General features: G+C 47.3%; 1 protein-coding gene across 5 annotated transcripts in view; it reads right to left on the bottom strand.

The window, feature by feature from the left end:
* Positions 1–8,012, bottom strand: part of LOC117367649 (zinc finger protein 708-like) — a 30,358-nt gene extending 22,346 nt beyond the window's left edge. For 2 of the 5 annotated variants that reach the window (XM_033960419.1, XM_033960420.1), the window contains exons 1-2: positions 5,816–5,875; positions 4,574–4,904 (exon numbers count right to left, since the gene is read on the bottom strand). Coding sequence is in view for 1 of the 5 variants with exons in the window: in XM_033960420.1 (XP_033816311.1) it covers positions 4,574–4,597 (24 nt within the window). In the remaining 4 variants the exon portion in view is untranslated. Of the gene's footprint in view, positions 1–4,573; positions 4,987–5,815; positions 5,876–7,634; positions 7,654–7,972 lie in introns of those variants that run through there. The other 3 variants (XM_033960422.1, XM_033960423.1, XM_033960421.1) reach the window with 3 other exon arrangements.
* Positions 8,013–16,121: the final 8,109 nt, after the last annotated feature.

The following is a 16,121-nucleotide window of genomic DNA, read 5'->3' as shown; positions in this document are numbered from 1 at the left end:
CCTTTCTTCAGATATCCCAGGCAAGCGGTGTCTCATACATATTGGGTTATGGGCCCCCCTTATATCCTGCTTAATACAATTATTGCCATCTGCACCTATATAGCTGTATAGTCAGGTTTTGGTGGCCTCACACTTTGCACCATAAATGTAGTGGTTAGAGTGACTTATGGGCCTGGTTCCTACTCTATATGGTTCACTAGTGCACCCACCAGCCTACTTAAGACACGTGTGCAGCTCTACTAGGCTTTCCTATACAAGGCGTTCCTGTTCTAAAGACAGGTATGTACTGTTGATCTTTGTGGGGTGGGAGGGGGTTAGTGACTTTTGGGGGAGTGTGGGGGGGGGAGTCATAACTTAATTGGGTACTTTTTTGGCACTTAGAAGCTTTGAAAACAGGTCCAGCTCAGAACGTTTAAGTTCCGTCCAGGACGTCTTGGGAAAGGTTTGATTATTACCATAAGACGTCCAAGTCTAAGCACGCCCAGAACATGCCCCCCTTGGATTCTGGATGCGTAGTGGCTTGGATGCCTCGCAAGACGTTCAGAAAGACGATTTCAAAAATTGGCATTTAGATGTCCTGGCGATTAGGATGTCCACATGCCAATTTATGACATTTTTTGGACATCTTAGTGTTATGAAAATACCACTAAAGGTCCAATACACAAACATAAGGAAATTGTGGCTGACTGTGTCCTTGTCTGTTTTCCAGACATCAGTCACATTCAAAGATGTCACTGCTTATTTCTTGGAAATGGAATGGAACCTTCTGGCAGAATGGCAAAAGGATCTGTACAAGAAGGTCATCGAGAAGATTCATGACATCCTCATCTCACGAGGTAAATACACCTTCTCTATCAACTATCACAGGTACGTTATGGAATGGGTGCTGTTATTTTGTCAACCCTGGAAAAATCCCAAGTATTGGGTCCCATCATCATCTGAAATTTAGAACTTGGTTTTTGATACTATCCCATAGGATCCAATGTAAGAAGCCTTTAGTTCAGTGGTTCCCATTCTTCTCGTGGAGGACCACCAGCCAGTTAGGTTTTCGGGATATCCCTAATGGCATATGCATGAGAGAGATTTGCATATAATGGAGGTGACAGGCATGCAAATCTGCCCCATGCATATTTATTAGGGCTATCCCGAAAACCCAACTGACTGGTGGTCCTTGATGACAGGGTTGGGAACCACTTCTCTAATTTAAGGCCTTTCAACTTAAGCTGGAGTCTCTTCCTTTTCTAAACTACAAAAAGTTGGTACTGAAGGCCAGGGGAAGGATTTACTTCTCAGATTTCTTGCTGAGAGCTAAAACATCTGTGTAAGGCCATGACATGTCGGCTGTAGACTAGTCAATTGTATAACCCCCTTCAGATGGTAACAGATGTCGCCAAGATTAGCATCTGTAATGTCTCCAACTAGGAGGGCCATGAAAATAAATATCTGTACCTGCAAATCTCTACGATTTATTCTTAATCATGTGGCAGTCTGTAGCTGCCTTTTTTTCTCTAAGCTTTAAGCTTTGTCAGGCATACACTCAAATCCCAATATATATAGATAGATATATATTCTTTTTCTTTTTCTGTCTTGTTTTGGTTTTGGCAGAAACTGTGTGTTTTTGGTGGAAGCTAAAAATTTGTGCTTCATCCTGTTTGTCTCCTTCCCCTCTAAACAGGAGTTACCTTTACTCCCTTCCCACTTGTAGGCTCCCCCCTTGGGCCTATTTTACAATCCCTGGCAGTCTATGGGGTGTAGTGAGGGCAAGAACAATCCTCAGTTGCTCCTTCCCCTGCTGGCTCTGCTTTCAAAATTTCCACAAAGACACACAGAAATAGATGGGATTCTACAAATACAATGTAAATATCATTTTCCTTTTCCTTATTAACAGGTTATTTAATCATTAATCCTGATGTTGTATTCAAGATTAAAAAAGAAGATGAGAAATATTTTGCACAACACCGTGAATTGGAGGGAAATGGAGACCTGAATGAGCCCATCGAGAGTAAGCAGGCTTTGCATTTTCAGAGCACAAGACTGACATCCAACATTTAGGGGCTCTTAACTAAGGCTTAGAATGGTTCATGCTAAATTCTTAGAAGCCTGTTTTGCACATATGGGCTTCTTAATATTTAGCATGCACTAATTCCACTAACATGCACTAAGTTTTAGTAAAAGGGCCCCTTAGAGACTTAAAATCTATTTCCTAATTTATTATCAGATTCTTGGTGAATCCAATCCAAGATGGCCGCAGTACAGACGTGCTGAGAGGTACGCACCTGAACCGCTTTTCTTTGCCTTTCTTTTTCCGATACCGACGGCTTTGTGGCTTGATTTCCTCTCCCAATGCCAAAGAGAAGGGGCAGGAGTGCGGCTGGCGGCTCTCCGAGACGCCCTCCCTCGGCAATATCGACGAGTTGTTGCGGTAGATGCAGGGAGCAGCATTGCTAAGGTCGAAAGTTAGCCCGCTGAGAGCACCTGGATACGGCGAGACCGGAGTTGTCTCTCCTGGGCTGGAAACCACACTTAGCCCCGATGTGAGAGCTCCACCCCTGTGACCCCGGTCCACCAGTTCTCCAGGGGCAGGGGAAACCCCGGAGACGGGGGGGGAGGTACTTTCCCCAGAGGCAGCAAGTATGTCAACGGAGACCGTGGAAACAGTGCTCTCTGTTTAGGGAGTATCTGCAGGAGTAGCTGGGGTAGAATTAGCAACCGGAGGTGAAGGAAGCCATCCGGAACCAAGCCAGGAACTTTCTTTCTCTTCTGATAGTGAGCATTTTTACACTCAGCAAAAGTTTCCTATAAGGGAGAAGCCAGCACAAGTGACCCTGGAGTCATTATGGGATTTAGTTGCAAACCTTACTAAGACTATTAGTCCCAATTTCCAGTACATTGAAGGAGAATTGATTCAACATACTAGAGAGCTGAAGGGTTTAAGTGAAGATCTGACTGTTTCAAAAGCTTCAATTCAAAAGCTGGATCAAGATATGTTGTTGACTAAAAAAATACAAGGGTCCCTAATTAATCTTAGAAAGAAATTAGAAACACTTGAAAATAATTCACGGAATAAATGAACTTTAACTCACTGGGGCTGAAGACCTCTCCAACCCTGTCTCATTAAATCAGAACAATTTAGCAGATCTCCGGTTGATGGTGTCAGGCAATGGAAGGTGGTATATTTAAATCAGTGGTCTCAAACTCAAACCCTTTGCAGGGCCACATTTTGGATTTGATGGTACTTGGAGGGCCTCAGAAAAAATAGTTAATGTCTTATTAAAGAAATGACAATTTTGCATGGGGTAAAACTTTTTGTAGTTTATAAATCTTTCCTTTTGGCTAAGTCTTAATAATAATATTGTCATTTATAGCTAAAGAGACATATGATCAAGAAGCTGTTCTATTTTACTTTTGTGATTATGATAAACATACCGAGGGCCTCAAAATAGTACCTGGCGGGTCGCAAGTTTGAGACCACTGATTTAAATGTTTCTAAATAAATCTGTTCTTCATCTTGTTCTAGATCAGGGGTGGGCAATCACAGTTCTCGAGGGCCACAACCCAGTCGGGTTTCAAGATTTCAATAATGAATATGCATGAGATTGATTTGAATACAGTGGAAGCAGTCCATGCAAATTAATCTCATGTATACAGGGGCCATGGAGGAGAAGGGAGGAGTTGCTATGGGCCACCCTGTACGCCTCAATCAAACAGAGATCTGGCTGAATGGTGGGAATGAAAGGGAGGGGGGTGTGGGTGGGGAACTTTAACCTGCCAGAAGTGGATTGTAGTATCCTGTGTGCAGGCTAGAAAATCCCACAGTACTTTCACATACATTAATGCAGTTGGGAACATCACACAGTCCTGGCTACATAAATGCATCAGTGGTAGGTCCTGATCCTGAACCTATTAATGAGGCCAGGCTAAGAGATGACTCTCCTTTCCTCCTCCTATTCTCATAAATGCCCAAGGGTTCATAGACAACCCCGCGAAAGACAAAGGCGCGCGCCGACAACTGAGCGCAAGACGGAGGCCCGCGCCGAAGAAAATTACAGTTTTTAGGGGCTCCGACAGGGGTTTTTGTTGGGGAGCCCCCCCAGTTTACTTAATAGAAATCGCGCCGGCATTGTGGGGTGTTTGGGGGGTTGTAACCCTCCACATTTTACTGTAAACTTAACGTTTTCCCTAAAAACAGGGAAAAAGTTAAGTTTTCAGTAAAATGTGGGGGGTTACAACCCCACACACCCCCCACAACGCGGCGCGATCTCTATTAAGTAAAGTGGGGGGGGGGTTCCCCCCCACGCCCCCCCCGTCGGAGCCGTAAAAACAGTAATTTTCTGCGGTGCGCTCCTCCACGCTGCGCTCAATTGTCTGCGCGCGCCTTTGTCCCGGCGCGCTTTTGACCTGACACCATGCCCAAGACCAGATCCCCCAAACACAGAGTACTGCAATCTCCCTCCAACAGGTTAAAGTCTGCTACCAAGTTCCCTGCAAAAGAGAGCAACAATGAAAGAGAAGGGAAGGCTGGAAGAGCTGCTCAAGCAGCCTGTGCACAAGAGGAGAAACAAGAATTTCTTACCTGATCAGAATCCAGGACAGACATTTCTTCTGAATTTTGCAGCCGCTGGGATGGATTCAGGCTGGAGATTTCCCTCTTCCTGGAATGAGTAAAACAGGAAGAGGCTGAGCCAATTCCTGAATCTAATCTCTCCTCTGGGATCTCCAGTTGCAGGACACAAATTTCTCTGCTTTGACCTCCTGTCTGTCATCCCTTTTGGTTCATTTTCAGAGTGAGAAAGGGTCCTTAACTCCTTTCTCCAGGACGCTTGAATTTCTCGGGGAAACAAGCAGGGGAGATGTAGCTGGTGAAGTCCTTAGACTGATGCTGTGGGTCAGGGCCAATGTTCCCTCTAAGGATTGATGAGGTGTGTGCAAAAAAAAAAAATGCATGAGCGACAAGTTACATATTCCACAAATTTATGAGCAGGCACGGAGGACGCATTTTTAAACAAATGTAGTTTATCCTTGTACTCCTTATGTATTTTTAATCATCTATGGATATGTTTGTATGTTTATTGTTCAAATGGTTTTATTTATTTCCCAAAATTTATTTTTGTTATACACATTGAAAATATTTGATATTGCGTTTAAATCAAAATCTCAATAAACTTGAAACGAGTGCCCGTGAGATTGTGGGAGGGTTAAATACTCAAAACTTAGAAGAATAACAATTTACTTAAAGTTTTTGCTTCGCCAGCTTTCTGGTATCTTTACATAATGCAGTGGCGTACCTAGCATATGTAACACCCGGGGCCCATCATTTTTTGGCACCCCCCCCCATCTGTATGAAAAACATGATTTTTAGTAACAAGCCACACGCCACACATGAGTACCTAGGAAAAGGCAGCATCTTACATATTGCAGTGAACAGTACATCAATACACCCATTGTAAAACTAAACAAGCCAGACCAGCACAGATCAATCCTACATCGTCAATCCTAACAGAAAACTATGTCTTTCGAACACACAGAACACACCTTCGCCTAGTATGGAATATGTAATCACAAACTAACCCCTCACTCTTTTGCAAAACTGTAGTGTGGATTTTAGCTACGGAGGTAACAGCTCTGATGCTCATAGAATTCTGAGCATCAGAGCTGCTGGTGCTAAAAAACGCTTCACAGTTTTGTAAAAGGGGGGATAAAATAATTGAGCCAGGTTAAATTGAACCAGCAAGAAGCTGGACTCTGCATACAATGCTTCACAGAAACAGTGACACATGTCTCCTAAAGCAATAAATAAATAGAAATTTTTTTCTACCTTTGCCTTCTGTGGTTTCTGCTTTCCTCATCTTCTTGTAACTCTCTTCCTTCCATCCACTGTCTGCCATCTCTCTTCCCCTATATGGCATCTTCTCTCCTTCTATGCCCCTCTCCATAAACTGTATGCCTCCCCCTTCCATCTCTCCTTTCACCCCCATTGGTCTGGCATCTCTCTCCTCTCCTTCCCTCTCCCACACCTCTCCTCTGCAATCCCTTTCCCTTTTTTCCCTCATTTCCCTTTTCAATTTATTTTCTGCATCTGTCTAGATTATGTTCTTACTACCCTCTCATCAATGTCCTTTTTTACTGTCTACCTAAAGCTTGCCACCTCTTTCCCTCACCCCTCCAGTGTTTCCCTAACTCAATCCTTTTCTCCCCATCATGTGTCCTCCTTTTATTTATCCCCTCCTTCCATCATGTACCCTCTTTCTCCAACCCTTCCATCTAGTACCTTCTCCTCTCTCTGTCCACTTATCATCCAGCATCTGCTTCCCTCTTTCTCTCTTCCCATTTCCTTCTGGCATTTGCTCGGGACCTTATCTCTCCCATCTGCACTTCCATCCAGCATAGGTTCCCCACTACCATCCAATGTCTGCCCTTTCTCCCTCCATCCACCCCTCTTCAATCAGCATCTTCCCCCTTTCTTTCCCTCCAATATCCTACCCCCTTATGTCTCTCCCCTTTCTCTGTACATCAATTCCATCAGCACCACCCTTCCATACCATCCTGCCCCCTTTCTTTCCTTCCATCACTCTTCCATTCCAGCAATCCTGCTCCTTTCTCTCCCTTCATGCAGCAAGGTCCCGCGATGATTGTAGCTGCCTGCTGCCAATCCACCCCACTCTGACGTACTTGCTCTAGAGCGGACTCAGCAGCCGCATGCTGGAAGGGCCCGCGATGACTCGTCTGCTGGCTCTGCTCTGGAAGAAGTAAGTTACGTTGGAGGGGGTGGACCCGGCAGACGCAGGGAGTTGCGGCAATGTCCCGCAATGACTGCGTCTGCCGGGTCCACCCCCTCCGACGTAACTTACTTCTTCCAGAGCAGAGCCAGCAGACGAGTCATCGCGGGACCTTCCTGCACCTCAGCGCGGATGCTGACTCTGCTGAAGAGAAAGTAAGTCAGTGGTAACGTGACCATTTATTTTTTTCATCAAAAGGGGACATCTATTAATTGACTGTGTATCCTTTCTTTCTGCACTCAGGCCCAACAATCGTCCCTTTCTATTCCCTCCCTCCTTCCTTCCCATGTCCTTAGTGCCCCCAGTGCCTCCTTCCCGTGTCCTTTGTGCCCCCAGTGCCTCCTTCTTATGTCCCCCCACTGCCTTCCAGATTTTGCCCACCCCCCAAAGCCAGCCAGCTCTGCCACCTCTCCATTTTTTTCTCTCTGTCACCACCGCATCCCCTATGCTCTGGCATCTCTCTCTTCTCCTTTCTTTCCTTTGCACCCCATAGTCTGGTATCTCCCCTTCCCGGATTCTCTGGCATCTCTCTCCTTTCCTTTTCTTCCATCTTTCGCTCCCCCTCCCTTAGTCTGGCATACCTTCCTCCTTCCCTCCAAGCCCTGGCATCTCCTTTCATTCCCTCCCTCATCTTCCTTCTCCCTCCAGCTGGACTTCCCCACACCTGCTCCCCCCAAATTCCCATGCTTCGGTTCCTCTTCTTTCTTCCTTCCTCCCTCCCCCGCGGGACCCTGCGGCACCATCAACTCTTACTCCCTCTAACGCCGGCCCTGCAGCTCTGGACTTCCCCCCCCCCCTTCGGATCGCTATTATTTTAAATGTTATAGCGGCGGCGCTGTATCCATGGAGACGTCTAACCTCGGCTTGCCCCGGAACTCTTACTGCAGCAGCCGCCCGTCTAGGCAGGAACAGGAAGTCCCTGTTGCAGTAAGAGTTCCGGGGCAGGCCGAGGTTAGACGTCTCCATGGATACAGCGCCGCCGCTATAACATTTAAAATAATAGCGATCCGAAGGGGGGGGGGGGAAGTCCGGAGCTGCAGGGCCGGCGTTACACCAATGAGAACAAGGGGCGGACCGTTCCCCCCCCCCCCCCCCCCCCACTTAGTACGCCGCTGATTGCGGGGACCATGAAAGGAGCCGCCGTTGCTGCATGAGCGACGCCACTGAAAATAGTGCGCGATGGCTCGTGCGCTCACCTTAGAGGGAGCACCGGTCAGGGCTCTCTCCCTTAGCACCCTTGGTTCTTACTGAGCATGTGCAGGAATTCCCGCCTTCAGTGGCTCCTCCTCCCTTTGAGACTCAGTTGGTTTGCTTAACTGCTCCTGTCAGGTCGCAGCTCTCCCTCTCTCTTACACACAAATTTGATGATGATAATAATAATAATAACATCTATATACTTTGCTGTTCCCTCCTTTAAATATAGAGATAAAGCCATCATTTCTTTCTTTTTAAAAAAAAAAAAATCTAATATTTTTTTTCTCCTCAGGAGCCCTTACCAGAAAAAGATAAATTAATAACTAAATACCTAGTGATATGAAGAGAAATGGAAGAAGACCAACTTTTTTTTTTTTTTTGGGGGGGGGCAACAGTCACAGTTGTTTTTCAACACAGCGCCCTCAGCCACCCAAGATGTTTCCACCAGCTGCATCATTGGCTCTTGCCCCCCCCCCCGTCCCCCCCAGGGCCTGAAATAATTTGCCATTCCCCGGCCTTTATATCCAGGTTGTTATGGTAGAGCCCAACAGAACCTCATAGCAGAAGATCCGGCCAACGCCGCTGGAATTTGTGTTCTCTCGCCGCGGGCGTCCTCAGCCTCGGTGAGTGGATTGCAGCTGCCCTCCCCTCAGCTTCACTGGCACCCAGCAGCTTCCTCTTGGCCCCTCCTGCCGGCTGCATCAAAGCCCCAGGGCCCAGTTCTGGCATCATTGCCGCTCCCCGACGTGCCTGGGTCAGCAGAGAGTCGCGCGGCAGAGAAGGCTTTACTGCGGGCTGACACAGCACCAGATTAGGTTTTGCAGTCCCGAACAGCCTTCATCTGCACAAGGTAAGATTTCTAACTTCCTCCAGGCAGCAGGTCTCGGTACCAGGCCTACTTCTGTGGCAGATCATCAGCAGTATATAATAAAACAGATATATATAATAAAACAGATAAATATAATAAAAAAGATTTAAACATATATATATGTTTAAATCTGTTTTATTAATTTGAAGAAATACACCAAACAAATAACCATCAATCCAGAAACATAAGTACAAAACAACCCCCCCTCACCCACCCACCCATCCAAGGGAACAGCCACACCAAGGTCCCGTATATCATTAACATGCCATATGGGTTAGTTCAGTAGTCTACTGTGCAATATATATATATATATATATATATATATATATATATATATATATATATATATATACCCCCACCCCTAAGGGCTCAGGTTTGGCACTGCAGGGGTTTAGTGCAATGGGCACCATGCACAGATTTTCAACTTTTAGGTGCTACAACATTTTCAGCTTGGGTCTATACCACCATAGATGGTATAAAGATCTTTATACTGTCGGCAGGCGGACAGGTTGTCATTCCTCTATTGTGGTGCTCTGTACGAGGGGGCTTAAGGGACACAATTGCCACGCGCATGATTATTTCATTCTGCTTAGCCCTCTGGAAGGGAACAGGCCTAGCGGGCAACAATCCTCTAAACCTGTAAACTTTGTCATTTTTATTCTGTGTGTACACTCTACATTTTTTAATCTGCATATTTCTTTACAGCTTGACCAGAAATTTGTTAAAACTCAAGTCAGCAAATTCTGCTAATAAGTGTGTGTTTAAGATTATAGTACCTATCTATCTATAGGTATATCTGTATATATATTCTGATGGTACAGACTGAATGGTCTTGCTCTACCTCCCTTTTTCTATGCATCATTTCTCCCATGTTTTCAAGAATTTTACTGCTATAACTATTACACATTGGTTTTCTTCAGCAGAGAGTCAAGGAGCCCTCTCAAGTACATTTCTCAGCAAGGGCAAATTAGGAAGAGAGTGATATTGAATGGGTCCAATCCATAATAATAAAAGGCTAAGCGCGCATGTGCTGTTGAAAATCCGTGAGTCCTGGTGGCGTGAGCTGTGCTTCTGTGCCAGTGCTCACAGCGCCTGCGCTAGCGCGTGTGCCAGCGACTCCTCCCTCCCACTGCCGGTCCTCTTCAAAGCGGCCTGCTGAAGTTCGCCAGCCACTGTAGCGAACCTTGCAGGCCGCTCTAGCAAATCCAGGGAGGCCAAGGCGGGACGGAGGCTGCAATCGGCAGCTGCTACTCCTCCAGCCGCCTAGCTCCTCTCTGCCGGTGGCCCGCGCAGGAGAAGGAGTGGATGAAGCAGGGAGACTGTGCAAAGGGAAACAAGAGGGTTGACGGGACGGAAAGGGAGGGGGAGGAAGCCAAGAAATCTCTAGCACCAGTTAATGTAACGGGCTTAAAGACTAGTTCTGGAATAAGTATTCTAACTACAATATAGTTTTTCCTATCTTTCTACAGAGAAATCCCATTTTTTCACTTCTAGTATGTGCACAAGGAGAAACCTAAACTTGGAGTTTCAGCCAAGATATCATCTATGAAGTCAGGAGAATTGAACCATCGGCACACATCAAGGAAAGGTCCTTGAGAGCACAGTCTCTATCCTCTCCCTTCATCAGCCAACCTCTTACTGTATCTAAAGGCCATAAAAATCCCATCCTCCTGTTTTTCCTCTTTCTAAAAAAAAGTTTGCATAAATAGGACCCACTATAATATAGTGCAGGCTATTACTTCTACCCCTCATCAACACGTTCCACTTCTGACAGAGGACTGTCCCATTGCTTTCAAAGCAAAACAGTACAGAAAGTATCTGAATATCAGAAAGCAAAGGCTTCTATCCAAAAAATAAATAAAATAAATTACATTTCAGAGTGTTCTCATTCTCAAACCTCCTCCTTCTCACACCCAAAGACTTCCAATCTGCTCTACACACAAGGGCCCGGATTCTGTATAGGACGCCCGGGACAGGCATCCTATACTGAATCGGGCCTACACCCGTCCATGTTATAGATGCCAGTTACAGAACGGGTTACTGTGGATGCAGCCGCTATACTTATCGTGGCAAGAGATCTCTCTGCCGCGATAAGTATAGCAGCCATGACTGCCAATCCCCCTCCCCCAAAGATCATGGCGGCAGGAGGGTGCCCAACCCCTCCTGCTGGGAGAGCCCCCCACTATGATCGCCGGCAGGAGGGTGCCCAACCCCTCCTGCCAGGAGAGCCCCCCTTGGACCACCCCACTAACCATGAAATGTTGGCCAGCTGGGTCTTTCCACCGGCAGGCCTGCCTTCGTTGAAATGAGGCGGGCTCACCCCTCTCCGGCCCATCCCACAAGATCCTAAGGCCTTATTGGCCCAGGCGCCTAAGGCAGGAGTTAGTGCGGAGGGGGGAGTGCTCTCCCAGCAGGAGGGGTTGGGCATCCTCCTGACGGCGATCGTAGTTGGGGGGGCTCTCCTGGCAGGAGGGGTTGGGCACCCTCCTGCCTGAGATTGTAGAACGGCAATTGTAGTGGGGGGGGGGGCTCTCCCATCAGAAGGGGTTGGGCACCCTTCTGCCTTGTTCGGAGGAGTTGGGGGGGACTGGCGGCCACAGCCGCTATATTAATCGCAGCAGGGAGATCCCTTGCTGTGATTAATATAGCGGCCGTGTCTACTTACAATGTAGATCAGCATTTTGCTGGCCTACATTGTAAGCATCTCCCGCTCTACTAGGAAGAAGACATGTAGGGCTGCCTAGGTTCACCCAAGGCTACTGCTTAGCCTTAGGCAGGCTTGCGGGCCTCCCTAGGCTCCCAGAGGTGCCTTCAATATAGGCAGCCTGCCTGGGGAGCACTTTTTTTTATAAAAACGTGCATCCTGATTGGCTGATTAGACAGCTGTAGGACGCCTACAGCTGCCTACAATCGGGACACAGTTTACAGAATCCGGGCCACGGTGTCTAGCTGTTCTCACTTTACACCTGTCTAAGACACACCACTTGGTATTTTTATACCTAGACAGACTACCTCCTACTTGTGGAAGCAAGATATTGCTCACTATTTGAGAATCCCCAAATACCTTTCAATCTCTGGGGTTTTATCATCTCATCCCTCTTTCCAGCTCCCTCCCTCATATTTATAGGAACAAACATTTTTCTGCACGCCAGATCTTTTGCCTTTAGGGACACATGACAGCGTCTCTATCTCTTTATTTTGCATGCAAGTTTCCACATACCACCTTTACAGTGGGGCCTCAGCCTGCACTGAAACCCAGATTCAACTACCAAACTCAGTCAAGCAGTCTCTTCAATACTGTATCCACTCTCCTCCTTGGAAGGAGGATTGCTCTTTTCAACCTCCTCCGCCTCAGCTCACTTATGACAGACTCCTCCAACACAGCCGGGGGAGCACATTTAGGTTCCCTTTAACCCATTCTCATTAGAACCCAACTGGGCTAGGCCTCTTCCTCAAAGATTATGTGCAATGTTTTCTATGCCTTGCAAGCCTTCCAACCAGGGCTACAACGCGACCCAGTCCTCATACAACCTGACAACCAAGTAACAATGTTCTGCCTCATCAAACAAAGAAGCTCCAGATCCCTACTTCTCTACAGAGAGGCATATTCCTTCCTCTGACTTTTTTGCTCTGCTCTTTCACATGAACTTCCTGCCAGATTCCTTTCCAGCAAATACATTACAAGCAAGTACATTACCAGATTCACTCAATCACAGACTCAGACCTCACGAATGGTCCCTAGACAATGAATGCAGTTCACCAAAGTCTATTACAATGATAGGAACTCCCAGTCATGGCCCTTCTCTGCCTCACAAGACCATGCAAAGTGCCCGCGATTTTTGTTTCCTCCAACCAGAACAGCAAACCATCTCTGTTCCTCAAAATTCAGCTTAAAAAAAACAAACAACAAACCCCCATTCAGATGACACAGTTCTTGCTGACACAGCCTAATAAGAGCTGTTGACATGGCATCATTCCAGCAGCCTCAGGAATCCTGTACAGAACCAAATTATTCAGAAGCAGAGACAAACTAAGCAGTCTTCTATGCTTTGTGTCGTACCTAGATCTGGTCAGAAAACCCAGTCCTTTTTTTAAATACAAGCATTACTTTTACACAATGCAACAGATAATATTCAATGAAACTTATAAAGAAAAGTAATAGTAATAATATCTTATTTAGTCCACAAGAATAAAGATCAAGAAAAAAGTTTCATTGAATATTATCTGTTGCATTGTGTAAAAGTAATGCTTGTATTTAAAATGGAAAATCTTATAAATAAAAAAAAAGAAAACCCAGTCCTGCTCTGCAACCCTGGCAGCGCGATTCAAGAAGGCCGCCACCAGCGGGGGAGATAAGGGAGGGCAGGGGATGATTTTAAAATGCTGTATAGGCCACCCCAGACATGCAAGCTGCACCCACTGGGCCGGCTTGCAAAACCCATATATAAGCCGTGGCCTATATATGGGGAAATACGCTAGTATATGAAGGCAGGATTCATCCCTTCTGCCAAGGAGGGAAACTCATAAGGTAGGAGGTGATAGAACATAATCAGGGGAGGGAAGTGGGATGATTTTAAAATGCTGTATAGGCCACCCAGTTACTGGTAGATAAGCCGCAGCTACCAAAATGATATGGAATATAGGGCTGATGATGAAGTTGAAGCATAAAGCTTAGAGCTAATGAGAGGTTTCAAACTCTAAGTGGCATCTGCTGAAGCCCTTAACTTGTAAAGAAATTGAGACTATTGTGATCCTGGAGATTGAATGTAGAATTTGTGATGAACTACTTCAGAGATAAAAAGTGAAGTGCCTACACTGAGAGTCAATTTAGGTTCAAATGGCCATGCCTAAATTTATTACACATTCCAAAGAGTGGGGAAAAATCCACAAAGCACAGTTACTTACCGTAACAGGTGTTATCCAGAGACAGCAGGCATATATTCTCACATGTGGGTGACGTCATCTACGGAGCCCCGATGCGGAAGCATTTTCAAGCAAACTTGATTGAAGATTTAAGTTTGCTCTGCTGCTCCACGCATGCGTGCCTTCCTGCTCCACTAGGGGCGCTTCCCCTCGTGGTCTCCAGTTCATTTAACTAGCAAAGAAGCCAATCTCGGGGAGGTGGGCGGGTTGTGAGAATATATGCCTGCTGTCTCTGGATAACACCTGTTACGGTAAGTAACTGTGCTTTATCCCAGGACAAGCAGGCATGATATTCTCACATGTGGGTGACCTCCAAGCTAACTGAAAAGGGATGGAGGGAAAGTTGGCAATTTAAGCAAATAGATTTCGCAAAACCGATTGGCCGAACTGGCCATCGCTCCTGGACAGTGAGTCCAGACAGTAGTGGGAGGTGAAAGTATGAACCGAAGACCACGTGGCAGCCTTGCAGATTTCCTCGATAGGTGTGGACCTGAGGAACGCTACAGAGGCTGCCATTGCTCGGACTTTGTGTCCCGTTACTCGACCATGCAGCGCGAGACCAGCCTGAGCGTAGCAGGAGATGCAATCGGCCAACCAGTTGGACAAGGTGCGCTTGGAAACTGGGTGACCTAACCGGTTTGGGTCGAAAGACAAAAACAATTGTGGGACCTTCCGGTGTGACTGGGTGCGTTGGAGGTAGAAGGCCAACGCTCTCTTACAGTCAAGAGTATGGAGCGCCACCTCTCCGGGATGAGAGTGGGGCTTGGGAAAAAACACAGGCAAGACAATGGACTGATTGAGGTGAAAATCAGACACTACTTTAGGCAAGAACTTTGGGTGAGTGCGGAGTACCACCTTGTCGTGATGGAATACCGTGAAGGGTGGGTCCACTACCAGAGCCTGTAACTCACTAACCCGCCGAGCGGAAGTGAGCGCGAGCAGGAAAATTGCCTTCCAAGTGAGGAATTTTGGATGGCATTTGTCTAGTGGCTCAAATGGAGGTTTCATTAGTTGAGCCAGAACCACATTGAGGTCCCAAACCACCGGAGGAGGTTTGAGAGGAGGGTGGACATTCAGGAGACCCTTCATGAAGCGAGAGACTAAGGGATGGAGCGAGAGGGCTTTCCCTTCCAGGGGCTGGTGAAAGGCCGCAATCGCACTGAGGTGTACTCGAATGGAGTTGGTCTTTAGGCCGGAGTGAGATAATTGAAGTAAATAGTCCAGGACCAGGGGGATGGGGACCGACACCGGGTCCTGGCTGTGAGAGGAACACCAGGTTGAGAATCTGGTCCACTTTTGGGAGTAGCAGGTTCTCGTTGATGTCTTTCTAGAGGCCTCCAATATCTCCTTGACTGATTGAGACACGGGGAGAGAAGTCAGGGGGAAAGAAACCAAGCATTCAGATGAAGAGATTGAAGATTGGGATGTAACAGCGAACCCTGACCCAGTGATAGTAGAGAGGGAAACCAAGGCAGAGGCAGTGGATCTCTGACACTGAGTTGAAGTAGAAGGGAAAACCAAGGCTGGCGTGGCCAGTGAGGGGCAATCAGGATCAGGGTTGCTTGTACTGTTTTCAGGTGGACTAGCGTCCGCAGGATCAGAGGGAACGGCGGGAACGCGTACAGGAACCTTCCCTCCCAGTCGAGGAGGAAGGTGTCGGCCTCGAGCCGGTCCGGGGAGTACATCCGGGAGCAGAAGAGAGGCAGTTTGTGATTGTGGGGGGATGCGAACAGATCTATTTGAGGTGTCCCCCACTGTTTGAACACTTGTCGTAGGGTTTGAGAGTGCAGTGACCACTCGTGTGGCTGGAGGAGGCGGCTGAGTCTGTCCGCCAGGCAGTTTTGTTCTCCTTGTATGTACACCGCTCGAAGGAAGGTGTTGTTGGAGATTGCCCATTTCCAGAGGCGCAGGGCTTCCCGACAGAGGGGCCAAGACCCTGTTCCTCCTTGTTTGTTTACATAGTACATTGCTACCTGGTTGTCGGTTCGGATGAGGACCACCCGGTCGTGGAGCAGATGTTGAAAGGCTACAGCTGCAAGATAGATGGCCCGGAGCTCTAGCACGTTGATGTGGCAGCGGCGGTTTTCCGCTGACCACATGCTCTGCGTGCGTAGGCCGTCCAGATGGGCTCCCCAAGCGTACTCTGACGAGTCCGTGGTGAGAACCTTGCTGTGATGAGGGGCGAGAAAGAGTAAACCTTTGGAAAGATTTGAAGAGTCGGCCCACCAGCGGAGCGATCTTTGCAAGGAAGGAGTCACTGTCACGGGGCGGTCGATCGAGTCCCAGTCTTGACGCCAATGAGAGGCCAGGGTCCATTGAGGGATTCTCAGATGGAGGCGGGCAAAGGGTGTGACAAGGAC

This window comes from Geotrypetes seraphini, chromosome 10 (assembly GCF_902459505.1).
Source record: "Geotrypetes seraphini chromosome 10, aGeoSer1.1, whole genome shotgun sequence".
NCBI lineage: Eukaryota > Metazoa > Chordata > Amphibia > Gymnophiona > Dermophiidae > Geotrypetes > Geotrypetes seraphini.
The sequence above is the reverse complement of the archived record's forward strand: the minus strand, read 5'-3'. Positions and strand labels throughout refer to the sequence as shown.